The sequence below is a fragment of the Haliotis rubra genome, unplaced genomic scaffold (genome assembly GCF_003918875.1).
Source record: "Haliotis rubra isolate DU_JTF1 unplaced genomic scaffold, ASM391887v1 Scf171, whole genome shotgun sequence".
Classification (NCBI taxonomy): domain Eukaryota; kingdom Metazoa; phylum Mollusca; class Gastropoda; order Lepetellida; family Haliotidae; genus Haliotis; species Haliotis rubra.
The window spans coordinates 205,426-228,629 of NW_025765681.1; the positions used below are offsets into that span (position 1 = coordinate 205,426).

General features: G+C 39.7%; 2 protein-coding genes across 6 annotated transcripts in view; one reads left to right on the forward strand and one right to left on the reverse strand.

Moving 5' to 3' along the window:
* The window catches only part of LOC124272612, a 138,189-nt gene that overhangs the window by 99,534 nt on the left and 15,451 nt on the right, over positions 1-23,204 (reverse strand). For 2 of the 5 annotated variants that reach the window (XM_046707813.1, XM_046707811.1), the window contains 8 exons: positions 22,691-22,776; positions 22,473-22,497; positions 21,812-21,918; positions 21,279-21,413; positions 20,782-20,988; positions 19,607-19,713; positions 18,955-19,105; positions 18,503-18,663 (listed from right to left, as the gene is read on the reverse strand). In XM_046707813.1, the coding sequence (XP_046563769.1) occupies positions 18,503-18,663; positions 18,955-19,105; positions 19,607-19,713; positions 20,782-20,988; positions 21,279-21,413; positions 21,812-21,918; positions 22,473-22,497; positions 22,691-22,776 (979 nt within the window). Of the gene's footprint in view, positions 1-15,737; positions 17,961-18,502; positions 18,664-18,954; positions 19,106-19,606; positions 19,714-20,781; positions 20,989-21,278; positions 21,414-21,811; positions 21,919-22,472; positions 22,498-22,690; positions 22,777-23,204 lie in introns of those variants that run through there. The other 3 variants (XM_046707812.1, XR_006897369.1, XR_006897370.1) reach the window with 3 other exon arrangements.
* LOC124272613 lies at positions 121-5,384 on the forward strand. The gene is made up of 2 exons (XM_046707814.1): positions 121-701; positions 927-5,384. Exon 2 carries the CDS (start codon positions 3,471-3,473, stop codon positions 4,497-4,499), a length of 1,029 nt encoding a protein of 342 aa, XP_046563770.1. The 5' UTR covers positions 121-701; positions 927-3,470; the 3' UTR covers positions 4,500-5,384.

Below are 23,204 nucleotides of genomic sequence, written 5' to 3' on the forward strand. Positions count from 1 at the left end.
TTGTTCGTTTGTCAGCTTGTATCGCTTCAGTATGTCAGTATGTAGCCATGTCATCTGACTGTAACAATCTTACACATACTTCTAGTCTCTTAGAGAGAGAGAGAGAGACGGGAGACTAAGCTAGTCACGAAGATGGCAACAGAACAACTTACTACGCATGCGTAATCGTCCCGGATAACAATGACCCAGTGTCGACGGGGTATATACAGAAACGGAAGGCGGTGTCAGGTTCAGCAATGTTATCACTACACCAACGTGTTTTCTGAGAAACCGCTTGTAAGTTTATGATAAAAGAGCTCGTTGATGAAAGGAAAAGGACAGTTCTGGAACAGGAGCCGAACGAGCCCCTCTTTTGATTGGTCAATGAGAGTCACGTGACCACAATAGGCATCTTATATTGCATGTTGTGGTGCAATACCGAATCTATGTTTAGCCAGGGAAAGACCCGAGCTATAAATAGGTCAGCGTCTCGCTGTGTGACTCGCCCTTGTGATACAAGCCAATACATAGTATACGTTTTGTAACCAGAACTGGCTAGCCGTGACCGGATATAGCCACATGTTTTTTTTGTCTTTATATAAGAGGGTATTCCCCCCATACTCATATCATTTCACTCTTGTGAGCGAATCTAGACGGACGGTCCTGTCGTGTCTACACTCAATCTTACGACGCTGTTCACAAGACAGGGAACTTTCTTAAAGGTAAATGGTTCAATATATAGTTAGCTGGAAAATATAAATATTAGAAGTTACATATTTTTTGAATTTTTCTTCACATTTTGAAATGTCAACTATTATATCCAATCCCGAATATAACTAATATGGATAGTGTTGTAAGTTTGTTTTATCTGATTCAACTATCAACATATTGGAGTTTATTTGATTTTAACATCTACACTATTCGGTTCTTGTTTTTTTGTTATTCAGAATGGAGGAGAGGCAACGTGTTCTAGACTCTGTACAGTCCTGCATGAACTTGAGACATAGGCAACGGCCAATAGCTGTCCAAATGACCCGTCTGTGAACTTAAAACGTATCAATCTATTAGCAAACAGGTTATACAACAACTGCAAGAATACATCCACATCACTGACTCACACATGTGACAACTGTAACAAATCTTTTACAAGCAAAAGGAATCTTCTTCGACATACACGAACCGTACATGGAAATGAGAAAATATCATGTGCGCAGTGTGGACACTCGTTTTCTCGCATGGATAACTACAAAGCGCACACTTGTAAACCGAGAGGGAAGCGGTCGGCTGAGACTGAAGTAGGTCATGCTCGGGTTAAGCGTGTCTGCCTTCAACCACTAAACTCGGTGAATAACGTGGCCGTTGCGCGATATGAGACCTGCAACTTTTGTGGGCATCATAAGTGTTTACTACCTGGAAAGCGCTTCTGTCAGGAATGTTCATACAAAGGTCGAGAGTGTAAACAGTGTCACCGGCCTCTCCCCGAACGTTTCTTGAGCCGACGCGTAGAACAGTGTGACAGCTGTGTAAGAAAGGAGAGAGAGGTATGAGGCGAGACGAAACCAGGCCGGGGCAGGGCAAGTTAGGGCGCTGGAGGGTGCTGTGACAACAACAACACTGACGCCAACAGTATCGAACAATCTTGATATATTGCAGTTTTTTGCAGATGAACAGACAAATATTGAGTCACTGTTACATGATTTCTTAAAGGAGAAAAAGGGTATGAAATGGTTCCTAACTTTAAGACTTAAATTTATAAAATATAATGAAAGCAATGAAAGCATTTTGACTGAACCTGTGTTAAGGAGCACAAATCATGTCACCACTATCGAATCTCAGTTAGCTGAACAAATAGCTGAAGCCTACCAGAAGTTGTATACCTCCATGCAAGAGTTTCAAGCTGAGGGTAGTGGGTGGATTCTAGATGAAATTGTACAATTGGAAGTCAATACAGCTGAGCATACACCGTTATCAGCAAGTAGCTACATTCCTCTCCCCAAATACCTTGCTGATACAAAAGCTATCCTAAACATTCATAACGAGGATAGTAAGTGTTTTATGTGGTCTGTGTTGGCAGCTCTACACCCGGTCAGACACAATCCTCATAGGGTTAGTCACTATATTCCACATGAATCTGAGTTGGACCTTAGTGAATTAGATATGCCAATTTCTTTGTCGCAAATATCAAGGTTTGAAAAGTTAAAACAGATTTGCGTTAATGTTTTTGGGTATGAAGGAGGTGAGGGCGTATTCACTTTACGTGTTAGCACAGTTAAATCTCCCATCAATGTTGATTTACTGCTCATAGGTCAAAATGACAAGAGATTTTTTTGACTGATTAGAAATTTCAGCAGATAAATGGGGGATCGAACCAAACATGAGGGGGCAAGATTTTATTGTAGACGATGTCTTCATGGCTTTAGCAGAAAGGATTTGTTAGATGACCACCTACCTTACTGTTCAAATTATTCGATGCAAAGGATAAGACTGCCAGAGAAAGAGGAAGAAACATGGGTAAACTTCAAGAGCATTCAGAAACAGCTTGAAGTACCTTACATCATATATGCTGATTTTGAGTCCATTACACGTAAAGTGAGTGGTTGTAGTCCACAGCCTGGCACATCCTACACTTCATGCTATCAAAAACATGTGCCCTCTGGGTTCTGTTACAAAGTTGTCAGTTCTCATACTCCGTATAGTAAACCTGCTGTTGTTTATAGAGGCCCTAATGTCATTTCACATTTCATTGACTGTTTGCTTAAAGAAGGAAAAGACATTGGGGATAAATTGAAAGTAGTGGAACCAATGCAGTTAAGTGAAGCCGATGAGAAAGCATTTCAAAAGGCAAACATATGTCATATATGTTCTAAACCCTTCACTGAGCAAGCATGGAAAGTCCGCGACCATGATCATTTGGCTCCGGGATATAATTATCGTGGAGCTGCTCATCAAAACTGCAATCTGCAATATCAGTTTACAAAAAAGAAGGAGAAGCAAAATGAATATGATGATTTTTTCATTCCTGTAGTATTTCATAATTTGAGAGGTTATGACAGTCATCTCCTTCTAAAATATTTAGACAGAACACTGAAACAAAAACTTCAATGTCTGGCAAATAACATGGTGAAGTATATTTCCTTCTCGGTAGGGAAATTACGATTCATTGATTCTCTTCAGTTTTTAAATGCATCGCTTGATACATTAGTTGAAAACCTCCGAGCTGAGGGTACTTCGAAGTTCAAACAACTGAAGCTGGAGTTTCCTAATGACCAACAGAACATATTACTCCTGCGAATGGGAATATATCCTTATGATTTCATGGACGATGAATCAAAATTTGATATGACTCACCTTCCGTCAAAGGAGGACTTTTATAACAAACTGACAGATAGTTCTATATCAGAGGATGACTATTCATATGCTCAAAACGTTTGGAAAATCTTCAATTTAAAGTCAATGGGTGAGTACCATGACTTGTACATGAAAACAGATGTATGTTGCTAGCTGATGTCTTTCAAAATTTTAGACAAACCTCCTTAGAAAACTATCAGTTAGACCCCGCTCATTATTATACATTGCCGGGCCTTGGGTGGGATGCCATGCTGAAAATGGGGAGTGTACATCTAGAACTGCTCACTGATTTAGATATGCATCTCATGATTGAGGCAGGTCTGAGAGGGGGTATTTCCATGATTTCCAAAAGGTATGCTAAGGGGAATCACCCTGACCTGCAGACCTTCCAGCCTGACAACCCAACGTCCTATATCATGTACTGGGACGCCTATAATCTGTACGGTCATGCTATGTCCCTATGTGACTTTGAGTGGATGAATTCACAGGACATAGAGAAGTTAGATGTACGAAGCATACCAGCTGATTCTAAAACTTGCTATATTCTGGAAGTTGATCTCGACTATCCCAGGGAATTACCTGATAGCCACAGTGACCATCCATTAGTCCCTGAATCTATGTTGATCAGCAATGACATGCTCTCTCCCCATTCAAAGGAGTTGAGAAATAAGCTTTGTATCAAAGGCCAACCAGTAAGAAAATTAGTTCCAAACTTAAATGATAAGACAAAGTATGTGCTACACTACAGAAATCTACAGTTTTATTTAAGTCAGGGTATGAAGTTAGTCAAAATCCGGAGAGTCATTATGTTTAAACAATCTCCATGGCTGAAGCCTTACATAGACTTCAACACTCAAAAACGCAAGGATGCTAAAAATGAAACAGAAAAAGCCTTTTTCAAGTTAATGAACAACTCTTGTTTTGGAAGATCGATGATGAACGTGAGAAAACATGTCAATGTTGAACTTGTGAATCCTGCTCAACGATTCAGAAAACTTTGTGCAAAACCAACATTCGAAGCCTTCAAAATTTTCAATGATGATCTAGCAGCCGTCCATCTAAAGAAACCAAGCTTATTCTTAAACCAACCTCTGATTGCAGGGTTTTCTATTTTGGAGATGTCAAAGATAGTGATGTATGATTTTGATAATAATTTTATCAAGCAAAAGTAAGGTGAAAAGGCTCAACTGTGCTTCACAGACACGGATTCGCTGTGTTATGAAATCGAAACAGCTGACATTTACGCTGACATGGCAAATCATGCTGACTTATTTGACACCAGCAACTATGACCCTGTCCATCCTCTCTACTCTAAAGCAAATTCCAAAGTTTTGGGGAAATTCAAAGATGAAGTAGGTGGTGTAGCCATTGAGGAGTTTGTTGGCCTGCGTCTAAAAATGTATTCCCTAATGTATAAGGGAAAGGAAAAGAAAACAGCAAAGGGGGTCGCTAACGCAGTCATTAAGAAACAGCTGAGGCATAAATGTACGAGCAATGCTTGACTGAGCATTGTCAAATGAGGTACAACATGACTCAGATTCAAAGCCAAACTCACCAACTCTATACTGTGACCATTAATAAAGTCAGTTTGAGCCCATTCGATGACAAACGCTTTGTCCTAGATGATGGGGTTCATACTTTAGCTCATGGTCACTACAAAACACAGAGGACGTTCAGTTATTGATGTGGAACCATTTCATACTGTTTTCTCTGTATATACTATTTGTTATGAGCAGCTTCAAACTTCATGTATACATGTATATTTATTGTGAATAGTTCCTAATAAATTCTCACATATCTGTGTATTATAGGTACAACTGAACATTTAGCGGATGATATAAATGTAACACCTCATACAAAATCAATGTAAATAGGGGGCTCACTTCTCTTAAACCTGAGCCTCTTGTGTTTGAATACGCTGATTTTATTGAATATGTATTGTTTAACTAATTCCAGAATATTTGTGTTGAGATGAATATGTACCATACTTATGTAGCACTAATTATTGTATGCATTTCAACACACAATTGGTTTTTGAAATAAAACTTGAACATCAACCTCAGTGCATTTGTTGTGTATCTGTGTAAAATCAAGTTGCTCCTGTACTTGATAACAATATGAAGCAAAACACACAAAAAGTTGATTCAATATTTATTTCCCTCCTTGTTTATAACATGATACTGGTCAAAGGATTGGAGGGTATCCCGACTGTATCTTACAATATAAGCATAAGCATTACATTATCTACATCAAGGAAAGGATTTATTCAGTGTCTGTCTCCTGATCACTGTCTGCATCACGATCAAGGTTCAAATCTTCAGCTTCTGATAGATCCACATGGGGGAGAATGTCCTTCACAGTGGGTTTCATCCACTTTAGTATTTTTCCATCAAGCTCACGGGTATCAATCTCAGGTTCCAGAGATCTCACTTTTTCCAATATCGGCTTGAAAAGTGGACCCTTTGCAAAGTAGCTGACAAATCTGATAGCTTGACTTAGTCGAAGCAAGTAGGTAGTCTCCCAACATTTTCGTATTTGTTTTTCAATCCACTTTGCATTTCTTCCTCAAACGTCTCCTTTTTCTTCGCAATTTCTTGTTTACACATTTGTAGTGTGTGCTCCCATTCCTTGTCTACCTCACTGACCTCAGGTGTTACCACAGGAGAAAAGACGTCACTGTTCTCTTGATTGAGAATAGGCAAGTCATGTTTAGGTCGCTTCCTCAGAGGCTCTCCACCATTCTCAGGACACCAAGTTCTCACATGCCGTTGAAGGTCATGGTTGTTTTCAAATAAAATCCACACTCATCGAGATGATAACCCTTTGGGTGTCTGGAGTCAAATAATACAATGGCTCAAGTTGCATCACTTTTATAGACCTGCTCTCAGTCTCGATTTGTCTTGATTCTGGTGGGAGATTTGATATTTGTCCTTCTGTTATCTCTGGGACTGAGGGCGTTTTCGCTTTGGTAAGTACATTAGGTTGTAATCTTTCTGATTCAAGGCTGGTGGGTCGTAGTTCGATAGTCAGATTACCGTATGTTTTTTGGACAGCTGTCTCATACACTGACATAAACCTATCAGCATTGTTGGGGTAGATACGTCTGGCAAACAATTGGACTTGATGTCTATCCACAGGGGAGTTGAATAAAGTCACATAGTAGGAATTCAGTGCGATGTCACGTGACTCCCTGCCTCTTGGAAACAGGTTTTGTAACAGCAAAAATATAATGACATTCTTGTGATGGGAGGTACGTGTGAATAGCTGACTGACACGTTTATCATCTTTGACCTCAGACATCAAATCATCTAGCACAATCATGTTGTTGTTCGTGGCATCGAAGTACTGTTCATCCTGTAGATTATATGGAAGCCCCTTGACAAACTGAATATGAGGAATAGTTTTGGCAATAGTGTTGTAAATGGGTTGCCATTCAGTATAGCACCATACGATGTGATTAGGTGTTGGCTTGATGAGTCCTTCCAGCAAAATGTTATGTATGAACAAAGTTCTCCCAGAGCCACTCGGGCCGACGATAACAGCATTGGAAGGGATGGTATACTTGAATGGTTCAGGAATAAAGTGTGACTGCGAATGCGGCGGCGGCGGCGGAGGCGGAGGAGGAGGAGGAGTAAATTGTGGAGACAGTAACGGCGGTGAAGTGATTTGAGAAGGTTGTGGATATACTTCACTGACTTTGATAAGGGATGTTTGTTTCTCCTGTGACGTAACATCACATCTTTTCTTGAAAATACATTCCCACAGTCAGGACATGATGTTGACTCCATGGTTGACAGACAGCAAAATGAGAGTACACACTTCTGTTTTTGCATTTTATACCTTCTGGAGATCAGTCTCATAGCCCATCCATTTGACAAAGACTTCCCTCCGTCCCTTCTTCTTTCTGGTCTTCAAGACTTTCTCCACATGCCATGTACTGTCACCATGCTTATCCACTTTCTGAAGTTCATTTGCATAAAATGTACCAGTGATTGGATCCTCAGCCATGTCCTTGACTTTATAGACTGGTATCCCATCCCTGTAGTATCGTCTGCTGATAATGAATATTTCCTCTGTCCATTTCTCCTGATAGTCCCGTTGAAAAGCATGTCTTAAATGTGACAGCCTTACTTGGTCTCCTACTTTAAATTTAAAGGCTTTCCTTCGGGTTACATGCCACTTCTCTGCTTTGGGTTTGACTCGTTTTATCAATGGGTCAATGTACTGTTCTCTCCAAACAAGAGATTCATTGTTTGCATCAATATCAGTGGGTGAACGTTCATTGAGTGATCTATGAGGTCTTTCGTTATAGTCTCCCACAAGACGTTTGTTTGAAAGTAAAGTATCTGTACATAGTCGTCTTGAGAGTTCGTATTACTCTCTCTGCATAATACGCCTTGGTTTCATTCTGTATGACATAGTAGGTAATACTTGAATGGTTCAGGAATAAAGTGTGACTGCGAATGCGGCGGCGGCGGAGGCGGAGGAGGAGGAGGAGGAGGAGTAAATTGTGGAGGCAGTAACGGCGGTGAAGTGATTTGAGAAGGTTGTGGATATACTTCACTGACTTTGATAAGGGATGTTTGTTTCTCCTGTGACGTAACATCACATCTTTTCTTGAAAATACATTCCCACAGTCAGGACATGATGTTGACTCCATGGTTGACAGACAGCAAAATGAGAGTACACACTTCTGTTTTTGCATTTTATACCTTCTGGAGATCAGTCTCATAGCCCATCCATTTGACAAAGACTTCCCTCCGTCCCTTCTTCTTTCTGGTCTTCAAGACTTTCTCCACATGCCATGTACTGTCACCATGCTTATCCACTTTCTGAAGTTCATTTGCATAAAATGTACCAGTGATTGGATCCTCAGCCATGTCCTTGACTTTATAGACTGGTATCCCATCCCTGTAGTATCGTCTGCTGATAATGAATATTTCCTCTGTCCATTTCTCCTGATAGTCCCGTTGAAAAGCATGTCTTAAATGTGACAGCCTTACTTGGTCTCCTACTTTAAATTTAAAGGCTTTCCTTCGGGTTACATGCCACTTCTCTGCTTTGGGTTTGACTCGTTTTATCAATGGGTCAATGTACTGTTCTCTCCAAACAAGAGATTCATTGTTTGCATCAATATCAGTGGGTGAACGTTCATTGAGTGATCTATGAGGTCTTTCGTTATAGTCTCCCACAAGACGTTTGTTTGAAAGTAAAGTATCTGTACATAGTCGTCTTGAGAGTTCGTATTACTCTCTCTGCATAATACGCCTTGGTTTCATTCTGTGTGACATAGTAGGTAATACCCTTGCTGGCTAAATATGATCTCACTTTCTTGTTATCAAATTCGCGACCTTTGTCAGATCTGATAATGTGTGGTAGAGTTACACGAGAAAATATCATCTTCATGGCTTTAATGATGGTGTCTGGAGTTTTATTCTTAAAGAACCACTAAACTTTGCTTTTTGTTACTCTTTTAACAATTATATATGAAAGATTTGTGGTTAGTCTTATGCGGAACACCAAATTTATTCTTTAAAAACTTGTGGTTAATTAATACCGAGCGATTAAAAGTGGCCAAAAAGTCGCCTGCTTCCCCCTCGCCCGCCAACGAAACCACAGACAGGTTATGTAACTCTGTCGCCAGAGCACTGCTGTGACGTCATATGAGGAACGATTTTCAGTTAGTTGTATAGAAAATGTGTAGCACGCTCATCATTTTGATGATTTCTCGACATCAACGACGACATGCCGAATCGTTGCTTTGTCGTCAATTGCTCCTAGAGGTCGGGCGACGGTGTCCCCATGCACAGATTTCCACAGGACCCGCAGTTCGTGCTAAATGGGTTATGTTTGTGAGTCTTGAAGCTGGCGTTGTGGAAGCCTGAAACGATATCTTACTTGTGTTCAGGTCGCTTCACGGAAGTTAAAGAATCAAAACTACTTACTAGTTGTAGTAAAATATGCATATGATTGATGACCATAAAGACTTTCTATGACACAACTTGTAACATAACGATTTCTTCCTCGGAAGTGAGGTTGTGGTCGAAGTAACAATAATATTGTAAGTAGTATTATATTGACACCCACCTCGCTGCCACGAAAGAAATTGTTATGTTATACGCTTTGTCATGCAAAATCCTATTGGCCACCAATGAAATACATATTTTACTACCAGTAGAAAGTAGTTTTGATTTTGTAACTCGGTGAAAACAAACCTAAATACCATTTATCCTCAGACTGGCGGATGTTCCCGACAGGGCGCCGCCATTTTAAAAAATAAAAAAATCTGTTAAAATTAATGAGATTATAGTTTGTTTTCATCAAGTTAGAAAATCAAGACTACTTTCTACTCGTAGCTAAATATGTATTGGAATCATAACCAAACGGATTTTGCATGACACAACTTATAACATAACGATTTGTTCCACGGAAGCGAGGTGGGGGTCGAAGTGACAATACTGCGCGATAAATTTCTTGCTACATTCCCATGGTTAATATGTAGATACTAGTCAATGTGCTTCTTTATATTTGGTCTTATAATCCTAATTAGTTTATTATCATACTTGTATGCATTTTGAAACTAAATAAAAAGCAGACGATCTGCTGATACTTATAGTGAATTTATAACAGAACTGTACTATCTAGACATTTTATAGTTTGCCAATGTGAATCATAATTCGCACACACACCCTAGTGCATGTTGTCTGTCTCATTACACTTCACGGCGAAAACAATGATTCTGTTGAATGCTACAACAAATGAATAAAAACAAAATGCAAATATTAAAATTAAAACAGATTAAAGTTATAGGAACAATATCAGGCCATTACCTTGTTCGAGGAATGTATCCATCAATATCCACAAAACTGTTCTAAATGATGTGTCTTTTAACAGTTTAATATACGAAAATTGATAAATCTTTTCAGGTATTGGTGTATAGTCTCATTGGTCACCCAAGATAGCACACCTGGCAACTAATTGCATAATGTCCGCCTTTCTTTAAAAACAGTAATTTAGTTAGCCAATAATAGGCAATCAATCAATGTATTGCCGGTTAATCCTTGGAAAGAAGGACGTTCTTTTTACGCAGACACCGACACGACAGAGTGTATTCAGTATAGATTAGTAAATCTACATACATAAACACTACCTTTTGACAATTCCGCTGTGTAAGATAAAAGTAATTAATCAATCAGCGTGTTATCGGTTAATCCTTTGATCGATGTTTATAATGTTGAATATTTACTCCAGACACAAGAAATGCCAAATGGGAACCTTTGTCGGGTAATTTAAGTGTGTTACCACTAATTATACCTGTTATAAATTCATTAACTGACCATCAAGTGAATGATGACAAATAACATGTGTAGGTTTATACCACCTAACACGGGTTACAACAAGGGAGTATTAATTGCTGTATTGCATGTGAAAACTTATGGGCCGACACTGTTTTGAGAATACAAACAGATTTTTACATGACATGATTAAATTTCGAGGTAAAAAAACACAGAAATGGGATCAATTTGGATCAGTCATTATACAAATAGGGCCTAACGACACCAATCGATTTTGACAGAATCGTCTATGAAAACAAGTTGTAACTCGGAAACTAGGTAAAGCAAGAGACAAAATTAAATGACAGTAGATTGTGAGAACATATAGCTTTCATTTTCCACAACAATTGTCACGATTTCAGGTTTATACAAGCCTGTAAACAAGATAAATTAACCCCTAAAATGTAGATGAATTCTGCACCGGCCCTCCAAGCTATTCCTCATATGACGTCACAGAGTCGCACCGCTCTGATTGGTTGAAATTTCGTTCGCGTGTGAGAAAGCGTTTAAAACATTAAATAGAGATAAAAAATAATAAAAAGCCAAGTTAAATAAAGGAAAAGGAAATAAAAGTTTGTAAAGGAATAGTGATTGTTAATAAATAAGAAGAAGAATTGAAATGAACGATAGGTGACTGTAAAGGGGGCCTAGTGGGTGGGTAACGCGGGGGAGGGCAGGAGGGTAGTACTAAGAATGTAAAGCATAGGGGCAGATATTAGATGCAGTTAAGCTGCATAAGTTATATAAGGGGCAATAAGGGTGCATAAATGACAGGTGTTAGGTTGGAGGGTAGGGGGTGGGGGGAGGTGGGTGAGGGGAGCAAGTGAGGCGCAGAGAGGCAGAGGCCGGGTTGAGGGACAAGCGGTGTTGTTTAGCTGGCTGGCGGGTGACCTTGACCTTGGCATTGTGGGCTTGTGACGGGTTTGTGTACATTTAGCGAGAGGGGAGAGCGAGCGTGGCGTGTGCAGAGTATGGATAAATGAACATGGGTGCCGTGTCTGGAATTGTAGCGGGGCAGAGTGGATAATCGAGGTTTGAACGGCTGGCCTGAATGTTGCAGTAGGTGGGAGGTGAGAGAGGTAGCTGTAGTTTATTTAATGAATTTTAGATTCTTTTTAAAAGGTTTGAATTTTGTAGGAATACTGTAAGGGCGTTGAAGATACTTGTTGGGTTGTGGGGGTTGAGGAGTAGTGGGATGTTATTGTGGTATTTAGAGGGAATGTTGTTTTGTAGATGCTTAATGTTGGTCTGTTGTAGCTGGCAGTGTATTAGTATGTGATTTATGTCTTCTTGGGTATTACAGTGTGTGCATAATCCATCTGCATGTCTGTTTTGTTTGTAAAGTGTGTGGTTGAGGTTTGTGATGCCTGTGATGAGTCTGTTTATGGCTGAGTCAATATTTTTAATGTTTGAGAAAGTGGGAATTTTTCTTAATGGTGATTTAATAATGGAAGTAACCCATGTTGATTTGTTGTTGTTTATGTTGTGTTGGAAATCAGTGTGGCGGATATTTGATTTTATGAGTTGTTTAGTTTCTGTTTTGGATGTATGAAAGTTTATATTTGGTGATTTTTGTGTTGTTGCTAATTTGGCTGCTGTATCTGCTGTGTCGTTTCCTAGTATGTTTGAATGGCCTGGTATCCAGGTGAAGGTTATGTTTTTATTTGCTCGTTTAAGTGAGTCGGTTTGGATTGTGATATTGTGAATGAGATCAGGGCGAGATTTGGAGTACTTGTTATGTATTTGCCTAATGGAGTCTAGTGAGTCGGAGAGAATGAAGAAGTTAGATTGTGGGAGGGTAGGTATTAGATGGAGTGCAGTGAGGATAGCTGTTAGTTCTGCTGTGTGTATTGAGGTATGGTTTGTATAGTGCAGGTTGGTTGTAAATGGGGGTTGCTGGACATATAGGCCTATACCAGTTGTGTTGTTTGGGTTGATTGAGGCGTCTGTATATATATGGGTGTGTGTTGGGTAGTTATTGTTTATAAAGTTGTTTGTGATGTTTGTTATGGTGGATTTGTTGGTGTTTTTTGGTAACTGCTGGAGAATGTTGTCTAAGGTGGTGTCTGTGGTGGGTGGGGGTAAGTCGAGGATGTAGCTTGTAATGGGAGGTGTGTGTTGTATGTCGTTTAGCTGTTGTGCCTGTAGTAGTTTGTGGAGGTGGGTGAGGCATGGAGCTTTTAGGGGATTTAATTTGAATTTTTTGAGTGTTGATTTCTTTATGTTGCTGTTTTTATGTGTGACGAGTTTGAATAGTGGGTTATGTTGGGCCCCAGCCCAGTAAGTGAGTGTTGTTTAGTTGATTCAATCAAAAGAGGGGCTCGTTCGGCTCCTGTTCCAGAACTGTCCTTTTCCTTTCATCAGCTCGTTACTCTGAAAGGCTGACTTTCCACACGCTGAACTGTTGCGCCGCGCTTGAACAGTTCGTCATATCTAGGTTGTGATCATGTGTTTCAGCTTGTATTCTTCATGATAGGTGTAATATCATTACGCATTTCGTTATGGTACCTAGTTGCCGACGATATTGCGGTGCAGCAAATGTAAGTGTCACGTTAGATTCGCCGATGCATTGACGTCATATGTGAATACCTTTTTGTTGCTGCAATATTCACATGGAAAAATCTATTAGTACGCGATATATCAGCGGTATTCAGGGTGTCATATACCCACCCATTTATGATAAATATTTTAAACCCATTTGCTTCACAGGTTAATTTGGGAAATTCTGTGTCATGAGCATCTATCTTATCAGGAAGTTCCCAGCTTCCCTAGCACGTAGTTGTACCAGTTGATTTAGTGTCCGTGTTTAGTGCCACGTCTTTCGCGTAAAACAGTACAGAATGAATACTTCCAGGGTATATATAGTTATTACATAGAACATATTCATTTGATCGAGCATTACAACTATTGCCATCACTTTTATTATTGTATTAATAACCTGTTTAGACAGCTTTATCGCTGAACACACGCTCTCCCTGGACAGTAATCTGTTGTATAACTAACTTTATCGCTGTACACACGCTCTCCCTGGACAGTAATCTGTTGTATAACTAACTTTATCGCTGTACACACGCTCTCCCCGAACAGTAATCTGTTGTATAACTAACTTTATCGCTGTACACACGCTCTCCCTGGACAGTAATCTGTTGTATAACTAACTTTATCGCTGTACATACGCTCTCCCTGGACAGTAATCTGTTGTATAACTAACTTTATCGCTGTACACACGCTCTCCCTGGACAGTAATCTGTTGTATGACTAACCTTATCGCTGTACACATCGCTGTACACACGCTCCCCGAACAGTAATCTGTTGTATAACTAACTTTATCGCTGTACACGCTCTCCTGGACAGTATTCTGTTGTATAACTAACTTTATCGCTGTACACACGCTCTCCCTGGACAGTAATCTGTTGTATAACTAACTTTATCGCTGTACACACGCTCTCCTGGACAGTAATCTGTTGTATAACTAACTTTATCGCTGTACACGCTCTCCTGGACAGTAATCTGTTGTATAACTAATTTTATCGCTGTACACACGCTCTCCCGAACAGTAATCTGTTGTATAACTAACTTTATCGCTGTACACGCTCTCCCTGGACAGTAATCTGTTGTATAACTAACTTTATCGCTGTACACACGCTCTCCCCGAACAGTAATCTGTTGTATAACTAACTTTATCGCTGTACACACGCTCTCCCTGGACAGTATTCTGTTGTATAACTAACTTTATCGCTGTACACACGCTCTCCCTGGACATTAATCTGTTGTATAACTAACTTTGTCGCTGTACACTAGCTCTCCCTGGACAGTAATCTGTTGTATAACTAACTTTATCGCTGTACACACGCTCTCCCTGGACAGTAATCTGTTGTATAACTAACTTTATGGCTGTACACACGCTCTCCCGGGACAGTATTCTGTTGTAAAACTAACAGTGTTTGAAAATTATTTTTCAGTGTCACAAATAATATTCTCAAGGTAATACCCGTCCACGTGCCACTCGTGTTGTGGCAGATTTCACCAGACAGCAGAACATTCCAGAACTTCCCCGACCAGCTGTTTCTCCGGGCCTGTCCCCTATCGAGCACGTTTTGGGCGACTTTCAGCAGAAAGTATCATGTAAAGTTCTATTTGTTCAAGATAAACCTGAATCGGGACAAGCGTTGGTACAGACATGGGATAGCATTCCCCAAGCTTTCCTCAATCGCTTAGTGTAGTCTCTGCGTCGTTGTCAAGCCTGCATCAACGCCTATAGTTGCTACACACGGTACTGAATGTTGTGAACTGACTGTTTACACCATATCTCACGATGCCTAATGTCAAATCATACAGATTTCGATATTATCCTGTCGACAGTTAAGCAGTGATTAAGGAACACACAGCAAATCATGTTATTATCTTTTTGCATTTTATTCCAGTAGTATAAAAATAAGCATTATTTCTTATCTCTGTATCATTTGTTTTAGTCACGACAGGAATGAAATACTGCCAATGTGACTAAAGATAGTAACTCACTCACTCACTCATTACAATCGATCAATCACTAGCAGCTGAAGGGACAGTATAAGTAACCTGCTAGGCAACCGTGCAGGAAGCAGGAGTCCCCATGATACCAAGCATGGTGACCTTTGGTTGCTAGAAATCTCTAGCCGCTTTGTATATTGTGTTTGTCATTTAACATATTCACAAACTAATTTTAAAAATACTAGATAACGTAGTTGTCGTACTGTCCTTCGACAACTTATTTTAAAATAAATTATACATACTGCCGTTGTAATATCAAATTCTAACTGACTTACTCACTCACTGTTCCATTTCACCGCACAGACCACAATGCCAGACACCTCATCACTCTACCTGTCATCATCATTGCGAGGAAACGTAGGTGTGTCATTCCGCTAACACAATGCACAGCCCAAGGCCAAATTTCAGCACTGTTACACGCCACTATAACAGGACGTACTTACTGCAATTTACCCATACAGAAAAATCATAAAAGATTACATACCGATTATCTCCCTTTGACAAAATATACTCACAAAAACATTTTTGTAATTGTTCTTAAATTGCAAATCTTTGTGGTGAGGATATGTACAGTGAGCAAAGTGATTAATATGACCATAAATACCTGAAAAATATCTACATGATACTAAATAATCTCGCTCCTGTGTGGAAATGAATGTTACCAAAACATTTGTAGCAGACTTCATTTTTGCATACACAAAGGAGATGACAGGTAGTACAATGAGCAAAGTGGCTAAATGACTATAAATACATGAAAAATATCTACGTAGAACTAAATAGTCCCGCTTCTGTTTGCAAATCAAAGCTACCAAAACACTTGCAGCAGGCTTGGAGTCTGCATACACACAGGACATGACATATATCAAACGAACACATGATGAGAGAATACGATGCTGGAGAATATAATTTACAGGAAACAAATTTTCTAGCGATGGCCCAATGAACACGAAGGCACAGTACAGGAGGCGACCGGCCGATCACAGGACAGTGACGAGTAGGGTTTTTACAGCCACACGTAACAAGATAATCCAGAAAAGTAAAGTACATTTTAAGAAATTATTTGGCAATGTGTTATCAATATACTTAAGAAAGAGAATTATTGGTTAAGTTGTTACAAGCTATAAAAGGTATTTCTGGTAACTTTAACACAAATGTGTTTTAAAACATTGACTCTTTACTACACCATTATGAACACAGCATGGAGTGTGGATTTGAAAAAACAACAGAAAGAAGCATTTGTGACACGTAAATTATTTCGGGGTGAATACATTGTTCCCAACTCAAGTTAAGACAACTGATACACACACTACACATATTACATTACAACTACATGAAGAAAAATCTATTGCTTACAACTCCGACTTGCATTGAGGCAATATGTTGACCTGGGCGCATGGATCGCCAGATCTATAGTATAGATACATATATCTTTTTCTTTAAATCGAAGAACAGTACATTCTATGTATCGTAGCACACACACACACGTAGAGAGAGAGAGAGAGAGAGAGAGAGAGAGAGAGAGAGAGAGAGAGAGAGAGAGAGAGAGAGAGAGAGAGAGAGAGAGAGAGAGAGAGAGAGAGAGAGAGATAGACACAGAGAGAGAGAGAGTTAAGCTATGAGCCTCGAAACTGCCAAATATCAATTCTATTGAAGATGTATATTAACAAGAATATAGTGAAATACAAACGTCAGAAAATGTATAAAATAGGTCATTCAATGGAAAGTAAAATAAGTTGGAAATATTTTGTCACAAATGCTCGTTAGTCAATACTAACTCGAAATAGTTTGACAATTGGTCCATATACATTCGAACAGGTAAACCTGAGGTAGCCTACAGAAGTAGGTTACAGAAAGATGAGGTCCTTGGATCTCCAAAATAGTTTTCATGACACAAGGTCATTTTTCACAAAGAGGATCGACCTGAGCTGTTCCATCAACTGTTACTTTTTTCACTGTTCAGTCGTGGAGGCGGACGTAGTGGTAGTGGTGGAGGACTTTGTGGGGAAGGTGGTCGATCGGCATTTTCTACACGATGTGGCACAGTGTCGGATTTCAGTTCAGTTTGATTTGATGGTTGCCGTGATTCTGGTCTGTTTCCAGAAGGTCCTTCAATACTTGTATGTACAGAGTACCCACAGTCATCATATATTTCTTCACAAACATGTGGTTGATCATCACTTGAAGATGCAACTTGTGTTTTCCGAAGCATATGTTCTGGCTTCGGAGGGAGGCGTGGCTTCTCATTCGTTTTCGGTTTCTCAACAGTATACGTTGAGTCATTAAACATTTCATACTGTGTAGCTTCGCTGCAGACGGATATCGAGTCTTGAGGTAAAGATTCCAGGTTCAATTGGGAAACATAAGTTGACTTACCAACTTGTGGTATTTGGTCACATGCTGTGTCCTGTGTGCCGTTCAGGTGTGCTGCTGATCCCGTTAGGAAATTCTGTAAGTGCATGCCTTTTCCTTGTTTCTCATTGTCTGGTAATGGTTTTGGTTTAAGGCTTGGCCTGGTAAAAGAAACTTGTGATGTGTTTTGCGTTTTTGCATTGTCCTGACGTAAAACTGTTTCTCTGTTAACCAACACATTTGAGACTTCCATTGTTGATGAAATATAGGACGATCTCGACCCATCATGTTGTAAGGAGGAATTCTCCACTTCGTCATAGTCACCAGACGCTATGGTCTGCGGAGCTTGGGATGTCTTGGGACTTTGCCTTTTTAACTTTTCTTGATGGAAGGCTGTTGTACTGCCGCCTGCTTGTGTTGCAGGAGAAAATGGCGAAGGTAACCTATTAATCTCTGAGCATTCCGCCACAGTATTATGGCGACTTGACACTTTGGTTTCGGTGTAATATGGATCAGGATCAGGATTGGCATAAAGATCATCTTCACTTGATTGCCCTTCAGTAACGACAGAATCATATTGATCCCGATCTTGACAGGGACGGACTTCATCGCTGAAATTACATGCACAATGTTAAAGTAATGGCAAATGGGCAGAGCAATTCAGGTGATTCCATCTTCTCGAAAGGAGAATTTCAAACGGTTGAGGTAGACAAAATTGACACTGGTTTTAAATCAAGATGATGGCTTTGATGAAGTTCATCAGGATCTGCTCATGTTTGATTCCATTCCCGACATTTTGAATGGAATAATTGTGTATGATAGCATATTCAGTATCTTAATCCACTTGCAAATATTAAGAATCGTTTAAAACGCATATGGTACACAAAATAGACGAAAAGTAGAATATACAAAAATGTGGTTTTACAAATGTTGATTGCAAAGTTTTTTTTTTCTACAAATACCTTATGGATTCCAAGAGTTTTTGTTGAACAATAGTCATCCGTGGTCGTTCATGTCGTTCAGGACTCCAACAGAGAAGCATGAGAGAGTAGATTGAATCCAGACACTTAGCCGGTTTGGGAAGAATCTGATTTCCAGATGTAGTGGTCAGGTACTCATATAACTGTGAAAAGAAGATCATCAGCAGGCTAATGTTTAACACCTATCTGGGGGGTGTTGGATACAGGACAACTGATCACAATAGCTGAGTAGATGGTTGAAGTAATGTTTTAATTCTGGGTAGTTAGTGTACGGCAGTGTAATGTTTGTGCAAAACATGCCGTTGATGAAACCAACGATGACAAAAGGGGTCAGATCAACCAGACATCATTAGCAGAGCTTATGCCTGACACAGGAACTGAGGACGGTGCATCACGACAAATTGAAAATAAATGCTCTTCAGCAATGAAGCTACCTTATCTTTTGGAATACTCTCGAGTTTGTTTAGATCCTTTTGATTATGGTAGGAGCTAAAGTTGGAGAAGCCACTCCACAGGATCAGACCAAAACTGAAGACATCACTCGCCCATGAGTAGGTACCATCTCGTATTACCTCAGGAGATGATCTGGCAAAACCAAATGATGTATCAGTAGGGACGAAGCTATATCAAACATTTTTTTAATGAGGGCGAATATGTTACGAGTAGGTTTGACGCTGCCTTATATTACAGTGATATTACGGACTGTAAACGAAATGTAAGAAGAGGGAGTGAGTTTAGTTTTACGCCGCTTTTAACAATATTTCAGCAATATCACGGTGGGTGACACAAGTAATGGGCTTCACACATTGTACCCAGGTAGGGACTCGAACGTGAAGTCTTCAGCGTGAAGAGCGAACGCTTTAACCACTAAGCTCTCCCACCGCCCCTGAATGTAAGAAGAAAGAGATGCAGTAAGGGGCACTTGGGTAAAATCAACGAACATGGTAACTACTCTGTATAGTGAATTCCTGCTTCGAAGTGGATAGGCACTGAGACTCTTATAGTACTGATATCCTGAAATTTGAGAACCTGTTATGTAAATAAATCGCCATAAAATGACAAAGTTTATGAAACCCAAGACCCTACCTTCTGTACACATGTTCATCCTGTGGGACAACAAAACTTTCATCAGCAATCACCCCATCCTCAATGTTACATGATCTTCGTATGTACCCAAGGTCAGAGAAGTATACCTGTGACATGAAGAGAGGGAAGTTTGTTAGGTGCAAATTCAGATGAGATAGTGAGGTTATATTTTTGTCAAATATCACATTTATCTCATTGAACGACTTGACAACTATTCTATAAGATTATGAGGATAGCAGCTTAGCAAGCGGAAGGAATTAGTATGTCTTTATTTCTCTCCGGTTGCTGAAGAGAATTAAGAGGTTTATCTGGTGGAGTCACTAAGCAATTGTTATCGGAGAATTGAGTTAATGTGTTGAGATGGGCAAAACAGTAAGGGGATTTGATTGCATTTGTAGAGGATTATATTTGTTATACTTGTCAGCCTTAGGAAAAGCTCGAAATGGGGCTAATCCTTGGAGAGCGGAGATTCGAACCCACGAACAAAGTTTTATGTCATGCGTTAGTGACAGGAGATCGGTTCGTCTAATTGCGGCGCCCTGTCAGTCAATTGACCACTCGTGTGGCCCTTCTTATTTCCAGATCAGCTTAGTAGTTTCATCACTAAATACAAGCATTGGCTGGTGTCAACCAGATGTCTTTGGGCTTGGTGGGAGAGCTGTCTAAGGCGCTAGTGAGCTTGAGGTGCCGGAATCGAGCCCACTTGTGACCGGGTGTAAAAAGCTTGGAGTCAACGTTGTGTGAAGACTCTTTGAGTGTTGTCACAGCCCCTAGTGTACAACACACAACCCTGTGCACTTAAAAGAACCCACGTATCCGTTGGTAAATGACCAGATGGTGGCTACATGAATACGTGCATCTATCTATCTATGTACCTAGTACCTTGACTATGTGTTCCAGTCCACACAGCTGTCAATGGGTACCTCGTAAGGAGGGGAAAGCCGCAATAACTTGGTGCGCCTAGTGGCTGCAAGAGTTGTATGTTCCTCAGAGAGTTGAGATTGATAATACGAAGCGCCGTTGAGATTGACAACCAATGATTGAGGGAAAACCCCAGCACGTTGAGCATGTATTAGTTGCGTGGATATATACAATTGCGTGCATTATGTAAATGCCATAATATATCTTTGAGGACATAGGATGGTAGCATGAACCTTATTACATGCCGCCCTCACCTTGTAATCGCCATCATCTTTAGTATCACATATCCATATGTTATCTGTACTCAGACAACCATGGACCCAGTTTCGCTGATGAAGAAGAGACAACGTCCTTGCTACTGCACTCAAACAGCGAATGTACTTCACAGACCAGAGGCCGAAGCTCCTAACGTCCACCACGTTGCTCAAGGAAACACAGTGTCCAGTTGGGAAATCGTACACCTGTGAATTGCAATGTACCTTTGCTACAAATGGGATTGTTATTATATATATGCATCTTTCTATTTCTAAGGAGAGGCGAAATCATAATTGTTAATCATGTTGTCTACACAATAATATTATTGGTGGATTAACTGTTAAGACCGTAAATACGATTGTTGTATATAAAGGATGCGTAGCTTATACTTGTTCCACAGATCCTCTGAGTGTATGTTTTGTTGAAAAGATCAAAGAATCTGAATTGGCTATGGAAACATTCTGCTGATATCATCATTATTAGGTGACATGTTTACCAGGTATTCTGTTTGATTGCTTTCTTCAACAGTCACACAGCCGTATATTCCTGGGATGTTTTCTGTATTCAACTGTGACTCCTCTGTTTGTGTCAGGCGTCGACGCAGTACATCCATCCTCTGGTTTGGTTTCAGCTAAGAATCGTATGAGGGAATAAATAGTGATATTGTAATCTGATGCTTGTGTGGAAGGGATTACATCAAAGTAAGTGATTTTTTTTAAAAACAAATGTACCGGAACTGGCAGATTAATTTCCGATAATAAACCATCTTGTAATGCCACGCGTTTGATGTACATGGTATGAACATTTCAATTTACTTCACATCATAGGGCTACTACAGTGACAACTAATATCGACACTAAATGGAATCAAATGGGTGTTCAGGTCGTTGTTGAATATTCGACAAGTATATTTCAGTTTTTTAGGTAGATACTATGTTTGGGTACGAGCTGAAGGATCCTGGATGTGAAATAATGGTACATTGCAACTCTGCACAGACGGCAATACAGAGGGAAAAGTGATTCTCCTTACCAGAGAACCCACATCTTCCTTGGGTCCCAATTCTTCATACAACGGTTCTTCTACTGACGAGGAGGTTTGACTTTCTTTAAAGTTTTGGTAGTCATGAACTGCATCATCTGTTATAAAGACATATTACATTAAGGTATTTATGACAAGCATGTGCAGATTATGGTTCGTCAAGGGAAACTACTGCAGATAATTATTGCTCTTAATCCCACAGATAGTACCAAGACGATGTACTCAGGGGGTAGCTTAATGGTTTGGCATTCGCTCTTCCCGTATTTGATTACCCACTTGGGTTTAACGTGTGATATTCTTCTCAAGGGCGATGCAGTCATTTTCATATTTTCATGCTTAGGAGGTATATGTAACTGCGGTAAACAATGCATGCTAATGTATACAGATACGTGGACTTGCTGGATCAGCCAAACCAAACCTGTCTCATTTACTGTTTCCGGATCAGAAAAAGGAGATTCAAAAACGGACTGGAACATATTTCGTATATCTTGTATACTGTTGCTCAAAATAGTATATGAATGAGACTAAATGATTTGATAATTATGAAATAACAGGGAAAAGACAAATCAGTAGAGGTTTGATGATGATGATGATGTATAGACATATCATTATTGTGGCCTCAAAGTATGATAAGATGTCAGGAGGAACGTACCATAACCATCGTCTCTTTCTGAATCCTGAAAAATAAAATATTAAGTTCTTGATATCCTGAAACATATTGTTTCACTTTAAATTGACCTTGATTGTTTCTTGTATTAGAAATACCAACAGGATTGTGATATATGTAAAATATAATGTCTATAAAAACGGTGTGCTGCAGAAAAGGCATTGTTTAGTCATTATGAGAAAACAGAAAGTTTGGACACCTACTTCGTTAGGGAGATCCTGATAGGATGTTCTGTCAAGTCCAGGAAACAAAATGTCTGGTGTCACGGAAGATATCTTTTCAGGTAGATCTACCAAAACAAAATAGCAAGAAATGCACAATGTACAAAACATACAAACAGGCTTTATGACATGATAATGAAAAGTGTATGCACAAAAAATGTATGGGTAATCTATGTTAAAGATCACATATACTCTAGGGGGGTACAAATACATAACTCACTAACTGGCATCGCTATAAATGAAACCCCGTCATTAAAACTACTCACTTCGGTCTTTAATTAACTTAAATCGACCTTTTTGACAACAGTGCACAATTCTCACCCGCGAACGAAATTTCAACCAATCAGAGCAGGGAGTCTCTGTGACGTCATATGAGGAATAGATATGAGGGCCGATGCAGAATTCATCTACATTTCAGGGGGTAAATTATCTTGTTTACAGGTTTGTATAAACCTGAAATCGTGACAACTATTGTGGAAAATGAAAGCTATATGTT